Below are 19,362 nucleotides of genomic sequence, written 5' to 3'. Positions count from 1 at the left end.
TAGACTCAGTCGAGCTACCCGACCAAAATCCTCCACTAGACTCGACTACTGTAATAACAAAATTGATCAGATGTATTATGGTCGCTTTGTATCTGATAATCAGGACCATAAAAGTTGACAGAGGAAATTCCTACAGGTTCACGTACTTTTACTAGAACCCCGAAAGTGAAATGCCGAAGGACGTCCAGTATGAACCATTCTCCGGAATACCAAATCCTAGATTGTATTAATTACCAGAAATCTAAATCCTAGAAAGTATTTCTTACTAGGAATCCATTTCAAGAATGCAATAATGCCCAGAAAACTGTTTTCAAGTTTCACCGTTATCAGTAAGTGATAATTTGATATGAAGTTAAATGATTTCTTTTTAAATTTTCAATCAACGTAAATTTTGATTATTTTGTTACATTATTGCGTTATTCGTGGCAACATTCAAACTGTCAATTTTTAAATTCTTGATGACGTTTTCAAGAATCTGCATGAATAACTGTGAGACGGAACGAGCGTTAGCTAGTTGGGCTAGCATGCATATCAGACAAATGAGTTGGCCTGTTTTCGTTCGAATCAAACTTGTAAACTAGAGATATCAAAATTCGTACCACTAATTTCCCTTCGAATCATTTCGAACGCTACTTTATTTAGTTTATTCGGAATAGCACTAAATACTATTTTTAAATTCTTACGTATCTATTTTTTCGTACAAATGTCGAATCCGGTCGTAAACAAGAATAGTTCTTAATTATTCCATAATACAGTACTCCACTCCTACTGTGATCATAATCACATCAGCCTAACCATACATTTCGCAACTTCCACCAGTATATATAATCAATTTTTAATAAAACATCTAATCTAAACAAAATGTTGTTTAACAAATTTGCGAAGGCCCCTCCTGGAAGGTGTTTTTCGTTAATTGCACTTGCGGCTTCCGACTGAACCTCACTCACTCTGACTTCACTTATTTTTGAGGACATTCATGATCACCTCGTCGACGGTGTGATTGTTGAGCAATGTTTTTATGTTATCATCATCCATGGTAAGTGAAAACAAAATTTTTGTATTTTCCCGCAGCCTTGTCGTACAGTCACCACTATCGGCGTCGCTGGACGGTTTAGAGCCGCACCGGGTGATTACGTTGCCAAGCAGCTCGTCTACCGGTGCCGTCGGCCATCCAAATTCTGTAAGCACGTCCTCATCAATCAACAAGCGAAGAAGTTCTCCGATTTTATCCTTCAATACGTCATCACTGAGAAAGATTGGCATGGAGTCGTCCTGTTGTTCGATCTTGATCTTGCTTTTGGGCTGTGCATTGCTCTGGTTCTGGTTCAAAGCTCGTGTGCGCTTCTTTCGCTCGGGATTTACTTTATTCGCTGATGAGATTGGATTGTTTTGAGGTTTCTTCACAGCTGCCGGCAGCGGTTTTTGGGAAGGTTTCGACACCGTATGAGGCTGGTGTTTTACTTCAGTTTTAGTGTTCGTAGTTTGTGGAACCAAAAATGGTTCCAGCGGCATGATTTTGACTACCTCTAAAATTTTCAGTCGATTGTCGGTGGTCAACTCCGTTGTGGTTGACGGTGACGGTGAAGTAATGTTTACTATTTGAACATTATCAACTGGGGTTATTTGGTATACTTCTCCACCAATTTCCAGTACTTCCTGAGCCTTATGGAGCAGCGGAGGTTCTTCCACTTTCAATTCTTCCAATTTTATAGGCTGCTTATCTCTGAAAGATTTGATGCATTATTCTGAGACCATTTGTTGTGATTTGATTGTAGGTTAATACTTACCGATGTTTCGATCTCATGTGACGAAGCAAACAGTCCTGTCGCAGAAACTGGTGGCCACAGATATCACAGTCGACAGGGTCTTCAACAGAATGGGTTCTTTGGTGAAGTTTCATTGCGGCTTTAGACGAAAATCGTTTGCCACATTGATTGCAAGCAAAATCTGTAAGCCATCAGTGCTATTATTATGATGTTCTGGGATATAATATTTCCAACAGTCTTACTTTTTTCCGTGTTGTGAGTATCCATGTGGCGCTTGAGATCTTCCAAACGCACAAATCCTTTGTTGCAAACTCCGCAGGAATTCTGCTTTTTCTTGTTGTGCACGTAGCGAATGTGCTCATCAAGTCGCGTTTTGCGGCCGAAAGAGACATTGCACTGCTCGCACTGGAAACCGTTTTGTCCGGTGTGGTTGAACATGTGCGCACGGAGCTGCGTCGCCTGGATGAATCGTTTATCACAAATCGTGCAGTGATGTGGCTTTTCACCTGTTCAAAAAACAACGAATTTGAAACGTGAAAAGTAATTTTGACGGTGGTGATATACCTGTATGAGTTTTCCGATGTCTGTTCAAAGTTTCTCGGGCAGCAAACGTAGCAGAACACTGATCACAACGGTACGGACGCTCCCCGGTGTGCGATCTTCGATGTTTTCTTAACGCTCCCGTAGATGGGAATGATTTGGTACAAAGATCACACGGAAAAGGCTTTTCGCCGGTGTGGGTACGAATGTGGATGCTGTGAATAACAGATATATGTTGAAACTGTAGGAAATTACTCATACAAGGCGAACTTACTTTAACAGTGATGACCCGTAGAACGATTTCGGGCAATATGGACACTGGTAATCACGTTTTCGCGAGGCTTGTCCCATATGAAAACGAAGGTGTTCTCGCAAATTGTCCAAACGTGTAAATTCTTTACCGCACACTTCGCAGGGTAATGTCTGCTTCGGGATATTACCGCAGTTTGAGTGATTCAAGTGACGATCCAGGTGATATTTACGTGTAAAATCTTTGCCACACTTCAGGCACGAGAATGGTTTTCCTTCGCTGTGGGTCTCTAGGTGCTCCTGCAAAACCGTTGCTGTCGAACACTGTGCATTGCATTGTGGACAAGCAAATTCTGCACTCTCGGCATGTACGGAAGCCAAATGTTTCTCTAGATATTCGAAGGCTTTAAATGATTTTGGACAATATTTGCACTGCATATGGCCAACATGGGCCGTCGATTTGTCCTCACCGCAACAGTAACAAGGGTTCTCGGGACTCGGATTGCAGTACTTGAAAAACTCTTCGCCTGGTTGAGCGGTCATTGCTGCAGCTTTCTCTTTTTGTAACACATCTTTAAACTCGTCCTCTTTATTGGTGCAAGTTAACTGGTGTTTCTCCAGAATCTGGTCATAAAATATTTAATTATTCGATTTGTATAGTTTTAATTTCAATGATACATTACCTTAACTGTTGGAAAATTTGACTTGCATACTGGACATGTCCGGTTCGTTTTCATCTCGATGATCAACCGGCCGTCCTGAGTTTGCACCAGGTCTGGCTCAGCATTATCTTCCGTAGTAGCAAAATCTTCCGAATCCTGTGTGTTTTCATCTACTGGAACCAGCTCCACATCCGTTTCCGGATCCGCGTCGAGCGGTACGGTCAAGCGAAATTTCTCGCCCTTGGGACGAACGCGTGACTTTTGAGACATTTGGTGCCGTTTGCTCTGGAAATTAAAAACAGTTTTTAATGATCTATTATTGCATTTTGATGGGTTTCTATCGTTTGGTACAAAATTTCAAAACTATTCAACCGGCTGTGTACTATGTAGAACGAAAATAGCATGAAACGCCCGCACAACGGTGGAAAACTACAAGCATTACGCAGTCAATTTACTCCTGCACTGACCTAAAACGTTGCTCATTAGCTAAGAAACAAATCCCCTATCTCTATACACACACGCCGCACACAAGTTCTGGTGCCCTGCCTTCGCTGCATTTACACTTTTACGCCCGAACGACACGCACATATATTGGAAGGAAAGTATGAAAAATGGCGATTTTCATGCCCATACGTGATCTACTTGTTGCATCCTCACTTTGATCGATGGAATGTCAACAAATGGAATACTGCTGCTCGACATCTTACACTCACCCTGGCAGCTGGAACAAAATTGCAATAATTTGGCGAGTCTAACACAAATTTTAATGAGTTAAACTAAACTAAAATGCAGAACAGTGAAAAAATATAATCGGCGTTCCGTCACATCGCCTGCTGGCATGGAAGCACAAACACGAATGAAAATGAAGCAAAACACAAGCGCTGCGACTGCGAACGACGGCAAGCTATGCAACCGAAGGCTGTACACGTCAGCAGCAATTGGTTGCCGCCCGACAGGCGCGTTCGAAGGAAACCATAGAAAGTACAATCGTGCGATCGCTTCCAAACAGGCGTAATTTTTTTCAAGCGTCAGCCTCTAGAGAATGTTGGGGTAAACGAGGTATGTTTACCAATGACAAGTTTAACTTTCGCTGTAACCAAACATGATCGGTGTTAAGTCAGACCGGACCAAGTGACATTTTGGTTATTTCGAGAAAAACGAGTTTGAAGTTTACTACTCTGTGAATTTTGAAGATTTCCATATTTCCGCGTAATTTGAGCTAGAGTTACTCTTTGACTGTATCATGTAAGGTGACAATTAAGAAAAACAGCGTTATGAATTCGACAATGACCGGTATCATAACTGACTAGGTGAAGTTGGTCCACTCTGACTGAACAGAAGAATGATATGTAATGAGTTGGTTCATTGTCACTAATCAATTGAAAAAATATTTATAGCCAATCAATCGAACAGTTAAAAAGTTTTAAAATTTTATTTTTCGTTTCTTCAACACCAAAAATAATACAATATAATACATAAAATGTAATAGAACAAACTCAATGAATGTTTTCGCAATCATCCTCTCTCACTTTATTGTCATTTTTATCAACCTTGTTAGGATATGATTTGTTGGTAGAATCGTTATTCTTGAGGTCAGAATCACTATTTCAATCGGAGCTTGTTTTCATAAACAAAATTTTTTGTGTTACTTACACTAAAGACTAACATTTTCTAGTTATATGTTCAATCATAGTGGATCATTTACACTTTTTTCTTTTACTGGTAAAGTATGCTCGTTTGGCTAACGGGCTCTGGAACTTTTTTATAAGGTACCTGGCAGCTTTGAAATCAACTTATCTGACTTCAAACCAATGCAAATAATTCCGGTAATTACAACTTTTTTCTGCTTGCACATGATCCACTCTGTTTGATAACTATAAAACGTGATATATGGTCAGCGTGGCGATAGCAAAATTCGTCAAAAAAATACATTCAAGTATAAGGCTGTGTGTAAAACATACATGACTCCGTTGATTGATGAAGAAAGTATCCTCTAATATAGGCTGACCAGACGTACCGTTTTGAACGGGACAGTACCGTTTTTCGGCCTATTTCAACCGTCCCGTCGTTTTGCCATTTTGTACCGTTTTTTGGATACACTTTGAAAATTTTTCAAATGAAGCTTCAAAGAATACAGAGTTGTGACTGTTGCAAACCGTTGGGTTCCAGTCTTTTACGAAATGAAAAATATATTTCTAAGTTGCCAGGAATTCGTTAAAGTTATTGCATATCCTTTTGTCTGTTCTCTGTCACAAACTATGTATATGGACTGATAAAAAATTACGATTGCAAGTTGAGACCACGGAAGCCATGATAATTGTTAGGCAAAACTTCGATCTTTTTTGTATAAATTGAACGACCATTCAATTGCAATCTTATGCAAAAGGGGGCCGAAGAAAACCACTGACGAAGACGTTCGTAACCCTATTTGATCATATTGCGCTAAAATAGAGATTATTTGTAGATAGTTTTTTTCAACATCGATTATAAACGGTTCGTTAAAATTAACGATGAATTTCATGCCAATAAAAATAATCAAAAAGAACATTTTCAAACACGACTATATGTTTTTGCTGATTTCTATATGATAAAAAAGGAACGATTTTTGTTGGATTTTTATGCTGCATACCAGCGATGCCAACTTTTTCAAGAAAAGCAGGGAGAATTCAAAATAAAAAACTTGAGAAAACTGGTTATAAAAATTTGAAGCTTCTGCAGAAATTTGTTTGATTTTCGGTACCAAAATGTTGCGTTAATAATAAATATATACATAAATTGCACCGTATTATTTCATGTATACAAAAAGGATGAAAGAGAAAATGCATTCCCGAAAAAAATAACATTAAAAAACCTTAAAAGTTGCTGTAATTGTACATAGTTATACCATACTTTAACTATGTTTTTAATTGTAAATACATCAATTTTACATTAAATATCATTGTCCAGAGCAATGAAAAACATCGTTTTTGCCATTCTTACCATGAAAAAGGAGGGTCGTTATGTATCTTAACAGCATTTTTTCCGACATTTTTTCCATACATTTAGAATTCACCAGTGGTGGGCACCGCTAACCGAAAATTTAGCGACGCTAATCGCTAAGTCGCTAACCGGAAAATTTAGCTCGATAATCGCTAAACGCTAAACGCTAAACCCACATTAGCGGAACTTTCGCTAATCGCTAATCGCTAACTTTTTAATATGTAAATAGTCATATCGCTATATTTATTGCTCGTGTTTTGTAAGATTTGGACCACTTTGATCTCTTTTGGTTAAACAAACGAAAACAATTATTTTTTAAAGCTATTTACAGTAAGAGGTTCACGAAACGGTATTCATATTTGATTTTGTAAAAACAAGAATAACAAAAGTTATTTAGCTTGCATTGAAAATAGATATTCTTAGGAATGTTTTCATGAAAATTCAATTATTATCTAAATCGAAAAAGTGGAACCAAAGTTGTCATAATTTCAAGCGCATTGCAATTTACCAAAGTTCTTGGTGTGCCAAAAATTCAATCTAGACCTTGTGCTTGTTCTTCAAAATGCTCCTGTGGCTTGTACGATAACTGGAACTCCATTCTAGGGTAAAAAAAATGACAAAAGTAACTTTCGCAGTAAAGTATGTTCATCTTTCGAAGCAATTTACGTACGCCATCAGCAATTCACAGTTTTTCTAAATATTTCTATTGTCGCTTCTCCACAAAATTTAGCGAATTAGCGATTAGCGTTTCGAAGGCCATAATTTTAGCGACGCTAACAGTTTCGCTAACCAGCTCAAAAATTAGCGAAATCGCTAAATCGCTAACTAAATTTTAGCGTCGCTAATTAGCGAATTAGCGAATTAGCGGAATGGTGCCCACCACTGGAATTCACTGACAATGTTTTTCGAGGTAAAATTATTGTCGGTGGTAGATTCAACAACAAAAGAAAAACGTTGTTAAAACATGGTAATGACAACAATCGTTTGCAAGATTACAGTAAAAATACCGTGTTTTTTATGGTTTCAACTTCATCAAACAATGGGCGTTTTGTTATTTAAATTTCTTCGTGCGCATGTGCGAATCAAAATAAACAAAACTGTTCACTTACCTGTAACTGTTCATTTATCAAAAGAAAAATATATCTGGCAACATTAGTGTTGCCAATTATTCAGAAATCGCAAATCTGACGTAAGCAGAGAGGTTCGCATATTACGAACTCGCATTATAGCGACCGCCATTATGGTGCGTAAAAAGCTGGATAACAAATTGTATCATGCTATAAAAAATTAGTGCCCTAAACGTAAATGATAGCTTAGATGATTGAAACCTAGATATCCAACTTAAACAACAATACGAGCAACAAAAAAGTGGCGCCCCTCCGAAATTAATGGCGGTTGGGAGAACTACATTTCATGGGCACACCTAGAAAAATATCATGGTATTTTCCATCATCTCAATCATAGTTTTTAGTTCCAATCGAAGTAAAAAACAGACAACTGAACCAGCTAAAAATTTTCGCCAGCAAATCAATCGTGAAAACCTGGTTGTGTACTGAAGTTCCATGTAAAGCGAAATTCTCAAGTTTACGCATCGAACGAAGCGAAAATCAGACGAAACTGTCAGAATAATATATGAATGAAATAGCTAATTTTGCAATGAATAAAATCTTATGCTCAGTAACTAAAAATATCTAAATAGACTAACAAACGCATCGCGGCACTGGTCATGCTAATAATTTTGCCTTAGCCATGTTTTACATTTCAGTTGCAAAGGTTTCTGGAATGCGGAGGTGCCTCTGGAATTTATCGATTAGTCCATCACTTTTGTCTCCGACTTTCACGAACGCACCCGATTCGTTTTTGTTTTCTAATAATTCGACTTTAAACTGGCTACTAGCGATTCGGTAACTGAAGATCTGTAAGAATGATTGAATTATATATTGAAAATACTATTTCAGTGCGAATATGATCATGTAAATAAATGTTTCCGCTCCATACATTTTACGTATCAATTGGAACAACAAATTAGAAAAGAGTAAAAAATATTTAACAATAAACTTTACTGAAAAGTTTATTCCCTCGACTGTCCTAACTCAATTAGGTACCAGCCGTATAGTCTTTGCAGCATTGAACGTACATCACAAACTGCATCGATTCCAAACGAGCCGTACCGCGAGCGTCACTACCCCCGGCAGGAAGACACTCAGTCTGCAACATATCGGAACTGTTTCCGTACGAAGATAACGGTCCACTAATTCCTGTATATTAGATGTTTGAGTAGTAGCAGATGTCAGATAAGCCTAATCTTTGGAATAAACTATTTCATTGTAATACCTCTCCTTGCACTGCATGAATCGACTGAAAACTCGTTGTCAATAATTTTCAGTTTAACGTCTCTTTGTTGAGCAAGACGAGTTATGCTTTGCCCGACAGCGAAATTTGTGAGTCTTTGTCCTCTTTTAACAAAAAAACTAGCTTTATGCCCGTTTCTTGGGCAATCCAAAATCATGCACATTTGTATCATGTTCTTGTCCTTTTTCTGGAAAATCTACATATGGAAAATATCGTGTGCTGAATCTGAAATGTTAATGTTGTTGTTGAATGAAACTTTTTTTGTAAACAGGCTTACCTTTTTCTTCATCCTGATCACTGCTATCGGTTTAATTAAAGATAAAAAATGAAAGGGCTAGATGCCACTCGCCAGCAAAGGCCTGCACTTTATTTTGCGATCTAGAGATGAAGTTTATTGGGGCAATTCAAGTACATTGAAAGAAAATAAATATTTTTGACTGACTGTTTACATGTTTTTTTTACTTACACGTTTAATTGGGTTACGATATAACTATGTAAATTTAATCAGTAAGGTTAAACACTGAGTGCTCTGCTGTTTTCTTTGGTTGTGTAAATACTTCTTTTTAGGCTCTAGTGCTGTCTGTGTTCCCGAGCGTACCCATCATTAGCTCTGACAAATGCGAAATATTCAGTTTTTTCGCCTTATTGCTTCTCTTGCTTTTTCTTTGTTTATCACTGCTGGATCTAAATGCGTCGTTCATTTGACTAAGTTTACAACATATGAGCATGTTAAGGTACCTCTCGGCTATGTTTAATGCGCATGGAATGCATAATAGATCCGACACAAGTTGGGCACTTACTTCCATTTTTTCATCTACGTCATCGGACGCTACTGTGTGATAGTCGAAGCGAGTCTTAACAATATCAAATAGTTCCTCCTTCACCCCTACTGTATCAATCTCCAGTAAGAGCTCAAAATTTTGCTGGAATATGCTACAAATTCCTTGACAATATGTGAATATCTTCTCACCAGGTGTTTGAATTTTTACATGATCATTGTACATCTTATATCCAGCCAGAGATTTGTGTGCTTCAGGGATTTGTTCGCTTTCAGAATAAATTCTGTTAATGCATTCAGAGTGACTCAACTTGCTACAGGCCCAGCCTGTAGTCCAGTGAATACTGGAAAGTTGGTTTTCGTCGAACGTATCATATTTTAAATCACGTAGCGTTTCTACTTCCTCATAATCGCTTCGAGAAACCCGTTTCTGTTGCACTACATTTAGTTTTCGCAATTCATCACTAGATAATATGTGCATGCTTACGTCAGCTTGCACGTTGCCAACTTTTTTAGGTACCAATAGTTGATGTACCACGACGGCTTTATACGTCGACGAAAATTGAGAGGCATCCGGGTGTGTGTTATTACCATTTCTCCATCGAATTACCGAGAAAAAATGCTCAAGACAATCCTGCGATAAGTTACGTGTTCTCAAAAATTTATAATCATGTTGAGTTTCCAACTCCTCCCACAGCAGCTTCAGGGCGTTTATGTACGCTGACCAACCCTCTATGAAGAACGGTGTGCGGGAGTTTTTCTCCAAGTTGTTTTTTTTTCTGAAAATAAATTAGATTTTGGGCAATTTATTAAACATCGTCCAAAGTGGTATCTACCTTTGCAGGATCCACACAAAGCGTTTCCTCTTGTTTTCCAACGAAGTATAATTTTTTAAGCTTTCGGGATACCTCATCGAGAAACGGCCAGTTCGGAGAGCCTGTTTTTAGTGGTCGCTTGAGTTCCTGCGGAACGACTGCTTAAGTACTTACTTTTCATTTTTCGCATATTATATTTACTTACTTTTTTCTCTTTAAGGTTTGAAGTGTTTGCAATGTCGAACAATACATCGAATACCTCGCAAAACTTAGCCGTATTCAAAGCTCTTTTCTGAAGTTTCCCAGTTCTTACATAGTCCTTTAGACCAGCTACGACGGAATGGCTCAGCGCTTGTACAGCCAAGCCAACATTCATTTCACTGAACTGTGAAAGGCGTATGTGCTCATAGGTTAACCCAGGTACGACCCGTGGTACGTTTTTCACGTCTTCCCAGTAAAGTTGGACTATATCCTCGAAACTGCATAGTTGGCCATCCCAAACTGCATCATGTTTAAGAAGATTGTTTCTGCATGATTTGATAAGATGAGGGGCATCAAACATGCAATAGACATGGTTTGTCCCTTCACCGACTTGCATATCAAAATATGGGGCCTCCACTGTAGCTTCATATTCTTTAGAGAATAAATTCCGATTCACACTGTTCTGGTCGCAGGTTATTACTTTTGAAATTAACCCAGCCTCCAATATAAGATCCAACGCCTTGTCCACAACGGGTCGCAGTTGAGCTGCAGTGAGGCCATGGCAAAAAAAATAGCCAATGGCTTGCTTGAATCCAGTCTTAATGGTTTTTATCATGAGGGTTAAAACAGATTTCGCTCTGACCTTTGTGTTTGTTGTTTTTTGACCAGGCAGTTTCGTAGGGAATCCACTAAAGTAGTCTGGCTTCGCTTTATAAACGTACGTCACTCTTTCAGCGAAAGCCATTTCGTCTATAGTGAGAGTGGCGAGTTTTTCGTCCTCTGTCATAGTCGATGACTTTATCTTCAACAACTGAAGTATGGTTGTCGAGAAAAATTCTCGGATGCGCCCCAACCATGCGCGCACTGTACTCAAACTCGGCAGTGCCATGAACTGTCGCATCTGTCGATAAGCTTTTGTAGAGCAATACTGCAAAACAAGAGCCATGTTCTTCATAGAGTCCGAGGATCGGGCTCCCCGACACTTCCTATTCTTATTTCTTTGCAACTCACCAAGAAATGGATCTTGAAGTGGGTTAGTTGGAAACGTTAGTTTTGATTTGATTTTAGCCAACTCCAGTCGAAGTTTCTGAATGGAGGCATTTTTCTTGCACAAACATTGTTTATTCTTTCTAAGTTCGCGCTTTAGTTTTAGATTTTCCGCCTCCAGCTCGAGTAATCGATCTGCCATCAAAATATACCTGTTGGGATCGAAGCAGTAGTCGTGCTCATAGTTCTTTTTAATGTCTTTTTAATGTCATTTTTATGGGATTTGCATGTCGTGAGAAAGACAGAAGGAGAAGGATCGCACAAACCGTTCATTACAACTTCTTCTACCACATCCATCGATGTATCTAGAACTAAATCTGTTTCTCCTTCTGCATCCCGCTCCCTGATTGAGGTATCAAACACCATCGAGCCAATGCCATCATCAGGTGACATTTGGCTTTCGATATTTCGGTTTGACAAGGGGACGGCTGTCGGTCGTAGTCTGCTGATAATCAAAATTTAAGATGTTCGGTTGAGACTTGAATATGTGCATAGTTACCCCTGACTTTTGCAAAGAGGATTGATGAAGTCCTCATCCTGAAAGTGATCACCGCAAATAACAGAATCAATCGAAAATTCCTCAGTACCGCAAGCTGCTTTCCATTTCTCAAGATCTCGAGAACTAGGAACCGAAAAAAAAACTATTTAATATTTCCCCGATGAATGACAGCTTGAAAAGTACCTGTTTTTCACCAGAACTTTGTGAAACGTTTTCGAACTTGGACCGGAAGCAGCACTTGTGCAATCCGGGAACTCACATCTTCTAAAAACCATCTTTTAATAATCAAATGTTGTAAAGAAATATTTTGTTTCGCTTTTGAAATATTTTTCGCTTTCTACTATGTCGGACACGCAAATTGAAGTTCTTCTTCGTTTTCGCAAGCAAAAACCATACGAAAAGTCGTCAACGCCAATACCGGTTAAATTTACCTTTCTATATCCTAACGCATTCAAACGTGTAAGTGAAAGAAAAAAAACATGTCAGTCAAAAATATTCAAAATGTTTTGTTTTGATTTTAAATTCCCCCAATAAATCTCATCTCCGGATCTGAGTGGCATCTGGCCTTATCATTTATTATCTTTAATTATACAGATAGCAGTGATCAGGATGAAGAAAAAGGTAAGCCTGTTTACAAAAAAATGTTTCTTCCAACAGCAACATTATTATTTCAGATTCAGCACACGATATGTTCCAGATAAAGATTTTCCAGAAGTTCCCGGATTTTCCAAAAAAAGGACAAGAACATGATACAAATGTGTATGATTTTGGATTGCCCGAGAAACGGCCATAGAGCTAGTTTTTTTTTCGTTCAGCAAAAGAGGAAAAAGAATCACACATTCCGCTGCCGGGCAAAGCGGAACTCGTCTTGCTCGACACAGCGACTGTAAAGCTGAAAATTATTGATAACGAGTTTTAGTATTAGTTAAATATGTTGACTTCAAAGATAAAAACTGAGCTAGGACTTAAACTCCAGGAATTCGAAATTAATCGACAACTGCAATTGCTACCGATGGCGATTGTTTTTAAGATCCAGAAGAAGCGGTCGATTCATACAGTGCGAGGATAGGTATTACAATGAAATGGATCATTTCATAGATTAGGATAAACGTCGCAGATAAGGAAGGAAAAATGTAACTGTGGTTAAAAAAATGAGTGGAGAACCCTCCGCGAGACGGTGAAAGTGAATTATTAGTATTCGTTCCACCCAATCGTACGTATGATATTTCTACTAATAAAACTGTAAAATATAAAGCTCATCTGACATCTGCTACTACACAAACAACTAATATACAGGAATTAGTGAACAGTTATCTTTGTACGGAATAAGTTCCGATATGTTGCAGACTGAGTATCTTGCTGCCGGAGGTGGTGATGCTCGCAGTACGGCTCGTTTGGGATCCATGCGAAGTTTTTTTTTTTGCAAAGCTTTGAGCTAATTCAAACGAAAGAAAGAACCATGCTTAACTTTTATTAAAATCTAGATACTCGAAGCATTATTTGTGTTCCGTGCGAAGTATTCGAACAAGCTTTCAATAATGTCCTGTATATTTTCTACACATATCTATGTTACAAAAACTTTAGTTAACACATTGCAAATTGATGAGCCGTCGGGGTCAGCTTGATTTGAATGGTGGTATTCCCGGCTATCAAATTCAATACAGACAATAAATTCGTGGGTTATTTCTAAAAACCTTATGTTGAAGCGACTATAACAACGACTTGTCTTTTTCGCGGTAATATTATCTAAACAACTAATTCATGTCATGAAATTATCATAGTTATCTCAATCATACATTGTCAATTTCACTATTTGCTTTTTAGTTTTGTTGTTATAAAGTGATATTGTTATCTAGACCATAAAGAAAACTCGGTTGAAAAACACCGTACAAATCTAGTCAAACTAACGCTCTTGAAAAGTAGAAAGTTCCGTGCTATTTTTCTGTGTGAACAAATCTTGCCAAAAGAAACCCCAAAATGGTAGAAAGTATCATGATATTTTTCTGTGTGGATATGTTTTAGTTCACCCAACGGCCTAAAGAGGGCAAACTTCAGTGTTGCCTTGGATATCTATGTTTCTTCAGTCTATGGTTAAACTGATCATCTCTACCAGTGCTGATAAAAGTCATTTTCCCCAGCAAAATTCTTCGAAAATTACAGCCAATCATTTCCAATTTTCACTTCCAATGATCGCAGCATTCTTTCAGATACACTAGATTTTCGTCCTAGTAACGTGCTGTTATACTCAGATGAAATAGATCGCGCGCATCGTTCATGGTTACGGAATAAAATTTGACGACAAATCCAACCAAATGATCTACACTTCAAAGCGAAAAAGAAAAACAAACAGTCCACTCAGCCAAAATGAACCTCACCGAAACATTTTTCCACTGGCACTGACTGAAGTCTTGACAATCTTCGTTAACTGATAAACTGATTTTGTTGTCTTGCTTTCATCGCATGACATATAATGAGGTGTTTTGACAGTTCACTTCCATGCAAAAAGCGGGAAGGGAGAATTCTGAAAGGATTGTAAAAAATAACGTTTATGGATGCTTTTTTTCACTTTCACTCAAGAGTGTCAACAAATATCAACCCTGATCTCTACTGACTCACGCACACAGAGATTAGTCCGCAACGGATAATCTGTAGGCGCGATCTCGCTGATCGAAATCTGAAATTGTTCAAAAAAGTAGTAGCGTCTAGATGGTCAAGTAAAGAGCATGTGTTAATTGTGTACTCCCTTGGTAAAATTGATAAGTTTTCGATCGCAAATGGTGGCTTTTATTGCAAGCAGTTCACGTTTTCTGGGAATCGGTACGCGCGTTGATGAAATTTCATCTCGGCAATTTCGTTCGATAAGCGGCTCATCCGGGACAAACTTCCCTGCGTAAGAAAGTTCATTTCCCCTGTGAGCAAAGCTAGCTACTCAGCGGCTAACATATTTGCGCTCAAAAAAGTTCGGTGTTCTAGATTCCTGGCAATTCAAATCAAAACTCAACAAGAGATGCTATGCTACGTTGCGAAATTCTTATGTATTTCACTCAGTTACTACGATTGAAAAATACCCGACCTAGAGACTGTGTTATAAAGAGATACGCAAAGAGAAAAACAGTAAATATTGCAACCCTTTCCTAAGTTCTATTTCAAACAATTCTGGCAACCATATTTAATTTCGCATGACTTTTCATACGCACTACACTTAGAAAAAATGTCACGATTACTTCGAGTGTTTTTGCACTTGACTCTATTCGTCACATCGAACTGCAAGTTGAAGTGATTTAGTGTTGATTTCTCGATGATTACCATTTTCCGATGAAATGATCTTGCGTTGAAAGCTGGTTAATGGAAATCACCATCGTATTATAATGAATATCTCTTGTATTATCACCACCGTTTAAATCAATTGAATTACAGCTGCAATTCCAACTGACAAACGTCAAGACCATGAGCGAAACAAAAATAGTGACGATGGCGAACAGCGCAAGCAGCATATTTAGCCAGAGATCAAATATTTATTTGAGCGTAAGTTTTATTGAATCTTTTGAATTAAAATAACAATAAAACGACTCTTTTACAGATCCTGAAAGCGATTGCATCGATACAGTAACAGGGATCATCCGTAGGATTATCCTATTATTGAATTCAAAATCTAAAATAAAATAAAAATGAAAAATCTAAAATAAAAAAAAGTCTCTTGAATTTATTGTGAATTTGTTTATCCAATTGACCGACATTCCGTATCTCAAACATAAGCATATCAACAAAGATGAACATAACAACAGAAAATAAAGTGATTTGCTGTTAATTTCATCGTCCTTTGCATTAATGTATTTCGAAAGATTTCCATTCAACTCTGAAATGTTAGGCAAGTAGTGCGAATTCAACAGCAAATCACTTTACTTCGACGTGATTTTTATTTACAGTGTAGAAAGTGTAATGAAATTCCGAAACTTTGTAAGGATATATAACTGAGTTTCAAAGCTAGTTTATACTTTTTTTTAAATTTTCAATGCATCACTCATAATATAAGCATAACAAACACATTTTCCGTTCAAACCATAATTGCACGTGGTTCACAAAAATTATACTGATTACAATACACATTCTGTACGAAAAGTAACACTCCTGAGTTTGTTTACTTTGCACACTTGGAGCCTCGATTTGACGGTTCACTTGGAGTTTTCGACTAGTGATGGGAAATATCGCCCAGAACGGACATCGATAACAATCGATAATTCCGGGACTTTTATCGATATTATCGATAAGTATCGATAATTTGACAGCTAACGTTTGCGGTGAAAAAATTTTTTTCAGATGATGAAAAAAAACTATTTCAGATGGCGATGAAAAAAAAACTATGACAGATAATTGAGTTGGATAAATTTCCCATGGAAGGTTGTCATGTTAGCTTCCTCACAAAAAATATTACGTCCTTGCGTGCAGCCTTTCAACAGTTAACCGGAACATTCGCCATGGCGGACGAAAACATGCGTGTAGCCATGTTTTAAAGCTCTTTCTTCGTTTGTTTTAATTCCTCCTCCGTTTTCGAGACAAAATTGTTGGAATAGATCTTGCGCTTCAAATTTGCCCAGAAATTCTCGATGGGAAGCAGCTGGGGGACATTGAGCGGATTCGCCGACTTCGGTACCACATCAATATTCAGCCGCTCCATCTTCTCCAACGATCGCTACGAATAGTTGGCCGACGTCAAATCTGGCCAGAACACCGTGTCTTCGCGCTTATGGTATTTCTTGATGAACGACGCAACTTCTGTCAGGCACTTCGTACTCAGGGATGCCACATGTACAGATTAATCTGTATTTTACAGATTTTTGGCCGAAGTAACGGTACAGAATCTGTACATACAGATATACAGATTTTCGTCGAAAAGTACAGATTTACAGATTTTTCGAAATTGAAATTAACTTTAAAAAACAATCCAAATTTTATTTCATTAAATACTGAGCAAATTGAACATATTTTCAACTCCTCACACGTTTGAAGCTAAAAATTTCGTTTATGTACCATAAAAACTCAAAAAATACAAAGTTCTTTGTGTTTAAACAACACAGATTTTTTTTACAGATATTTTTGTTCCAGATACAGATGTTCAGATTTTTTCAAGGGAAAACACAGATTTAAATGTGGCAACCCTGTTCGTACTATAAATTTTCCCGTTCACGGCCAGCCCGGAGCGAAAGAAGAGCAATTTTGACATCCCTTTCTCGCTGATTGACAGCAACAGCCGCACCTTCTTGGGGAACTTGGTCTGTGAAATAAACCTTACCTCGATGCTCACTTCCTTCGTAGGGGAGGTAAAATACGGAGAGCCCTGCTAGTCGTTGCCATCCAGGGTGAGATAGGTCTAGTCGTCCAATACCACTGCCGCGTCGCGATTCGCCGGGAAAATTGACTTGACCATCTTCAACCGCTGTCGCTGCGTCATTGCCTGCAGCTCCAAGACCAGTGGACGGGACTGCCGCTTCCTACATGTATGTCCATGTTCTCCAGATGCTTTTTCACTGTTTTAGAGCACGCACCAATCTCTCTGCCAAGTGCACGCAGCGATTTAGCCACTTTTCCCTCGGTCTTCCTCTTCAGCATCCTTGGAAGCTTCTTGTCGCTCAGGGTCGTTGGCCGTCCGGAATCGGACTTTCTTTCGATGCTCTGATCGTTGTCCAATAGTGTCAAGATGTTGTAGATGCCAAAACCGACATACCCGGGGTCCACAAAGTGCCGCACGATGTCCGTTTTTGACGCGGCGGGGTACCGTTCTTTGAACGCGCACACTTTTGAACGGAGTAGCTTCACTTTTTTCGCCATCACAGTTAGAGTTTGACTGGTAGGGCTGTTAATTTTTTTTTGCTAACTCATGGGTTACTATGATTGATTTTTTTTTACCGCAAACGTTATTCGACAAATGCAATTTTGCTATATAAATTTGTTAAAAACAGAGACAGTGATGGCCCAAACAGAATGGATACGTTGCGTTGCGTTGACGTCAATGTGACAGTAAATGTATGGGCTAACTGTCAAATTGCCGCAAACGCAGCCGCAACGTATCCATTGTGTTAAGGCCTTGAATGACAAATCTTACGATACTGCAAATGAAAATTCAATGAAAGTGCTTTCTACGGAGTAGTTTCAAGCCGAAGTTTATTTTGAAGGTTGTATAACAAGGGAAATAATTGAAGCAGGCAAAATTCTGTCAATTTTTAAATGGCCAAAACTACACGAAAAATGAATCAATTCTGACAAAAAAGGTTTCATTTTACTGGAAAACTGTCCTAGTTTCCTAGTGTTACTTGAGAACTGGACGTGACCAAGGTTCACTGGAAATGTTTCTGATTTCCGGAGTGTGTGCCATAGTGTACATTTTTGCAACGCGTAGAACTTTTTATGATATTCTGTTTCACTTAGGTTTATATGTTGTCAATAAATAAGAATTTATTTCGGGTTCATTGGTAGCCAAAGATTGGAAATTCGCCAAAGAATCATCGAGGTATGAATTTATCAAGTATGGGTGTTGATTCTGGCGGTTTTTTCCCTGTTGGGTACTAATTTTCTTTGAGCTTGCAGCACTCTAGCAGAATTCAATCGAACATTGTGGGTGTGTAGGTCATAGAGCAATTTATCTGGATTAACATTTAAATAGATCAGATTATTTTCACACGGATTTTCTCTAAAAGGTTATTTATGCAGATTTTCAAATTAACGTGGTTTTTACGCGAATTTTTGAATTAAAGCGGTTTATCAAGCGGATTTTTGAATTGACATGGTTTTTTCACGAGGCATGTATCCCCCGCGTAAGAAAACCTAACTGTATTTGAACCTTTTTCTTATGAATCAATATATCTTAGTAAAAATTATCTGAACTTTCCTTCGAAAATATAAAAAAAATGAGTTTAAGATCCTACTCTGAAAAAAATATAATTTTAAGAACAAAAAAGGATTTTAGAAAATATCGATGATCTCAGATTTTTTTGAATGAAGTATTTTAGATAGACAATTTAGTTGCCTAAAACGCTCTATGCGTTGCAAAAATGTACACTTTGACACACACTCTTGAAATCCGAAACATTTTCGGTGTAGGTAGGTCACACCAAGTTCCCAAGTAATACTAATATAATACTGTTTTCCAGTGAAATGAAACCAGTTATCAAAATTGATTCATTTTTCGTAAAGTTCTGGCCATTTAAAATCCGAGAGAATTCTATTTATCTCAATTATTTTGTCTACCTCCTGTATACATCAGGATACTTTTTTGGCGCAACAATTTCGTTGATTTAGATTTTTAGTGGAACTAAAAATTGTTTGTTGGGTAACAGATACTTTAAACTTAAACAGTTCCAAGTTAAACTAAACAATTACCAATAGACTGCCGCTATGCATGTCCATCATATTATAAGAGTTGGCGAGCCAAAGAAAATGCATTTTATTACAATTTCGTATCATTGCTTTTTATGAGATA

General features: G+C 38.0%; 1 protein-coding gene and 1 long non-coding RNA gene across 9 annotated transcripts; one reads left to right on the top strand and one right to left on the bottom strand.

Moving 5' to 3' along the window:
• Positions 1–586: 586 nt before the first annotated feature.
• On the bottom strand, positions 587–9,025 carry LOC129726895 (oocyte zinc finger protein XlCOF6). 4 transcript variants are annotated; one of them, XM_055684115.1, is made up of 8 exons: positions 8,826–9,025; positions 8,531–8,773; positions 3,239–3,502; positions 2,581–3,179; positions 2,331–2,521; positions 2,009–2,272; positions 1,788–1,947; positions 587–1,723 (listed from the first exon to the last, which is right to left on the bottom strand). In XM_055684115.1, the coding sequence occupies exons 3-8, from the start codon at positions 3,485–3,487 to the stop codon at positions 955–957; spliced, it is 2,232 nt and encodes a 743-aa protein (XP_055540090.1). In that variant the 5' UTR covers positions 3,488–3,502; positions 8,531–8,773; positions 8,826–9,025; the 3' UTR covers positions 587–954. The 4 variants fall into 4 exon arrangements, with proteins under 4 accessions (XP_055540090.1, XP_055540080.1, XP_055540109.1 ...); XM_055684105.1 differs by lacking the exons at positions 8,531–8,773; positions 8,826–9,025 and adding an exon at positions 3,931–4,088; XM_055684134.1 differs by lacking the exons at positions 8,531–8,773; positions 8,826–9,025 and adding an exon at positions 3,685–3,881.
• Positions 9,026–12,357: 3,332 nt separating this feature from the next.
• On the top strand, positions 12,358–15,590 carry LOC129730147 (uncharacterized). Of its 5 annotated transcripts, none has more exons than XR_008728799.1 (4): positions 12,358–12,509; positions 12,563–13,101; positions 15,306–15,413; positions 15,469–15,590. It is a non-coding gene; the product is annotated as an uncharacterized LOC129730147 (long non-coding RNA). The 5 variants fall into 5 exon arrangements; XR_008728798.1 differs by having other exon boundaries at positions 12,563–14,635; XR_008728796.1 differs by having other exon boundaries at positions 12,563–14,705.
• The last annotated feature ends 3,772 nt before the right edge of the window (positions 15,591–19,362 follow it).

Source organism: Wyeomyia smithii, chromosome 1, assembly GCF_029784165.1.
Source record: "Wyeomyia smithii strain HCP4-BCI-WySm-NY-G18 chromosome 1, ASM2978416v1, whole genome shotgun sequence".
Classification (NCBI taxonomy): Eukaryota; Metazoa; Arthropoda; class Insecta; order Diptera; family Culicidae; genus Wyeomyia; species Wyeomyia smithii.
Note: the sequence above shows the minus strand (reverse complement) of the source record. Positions and strands in the feature narration are given on the sequence as shown.

What these genes read in the sequence shown, in the direction of transcription:
- LOC129726895 (XM_055684115.1), bottom strand. Translation starts at nt 3,487, where the DNA reads ATGTCTCAAAAGTCACGCGTTCGTCCCAAGGGCGAGAAATTTCGCTTG. An exon ending in ACATCGGAAAACTCATACAG is followed by an intron (nt 2,273 to 2,330) that starts GTATATCACCAC and finishes TTTTTTGAACAG; the next exon opens with GTGAAAAGCCACATCACTGC. An exon ending in CACATGAGATCGAAACATCG is followed by an intron (nt 1,724 to 1,787) that starts GTAAGTATTAAC and finishes CAAATCTTTCAG; the next exon opens with AGATAAGCAGCCTATAAAAT.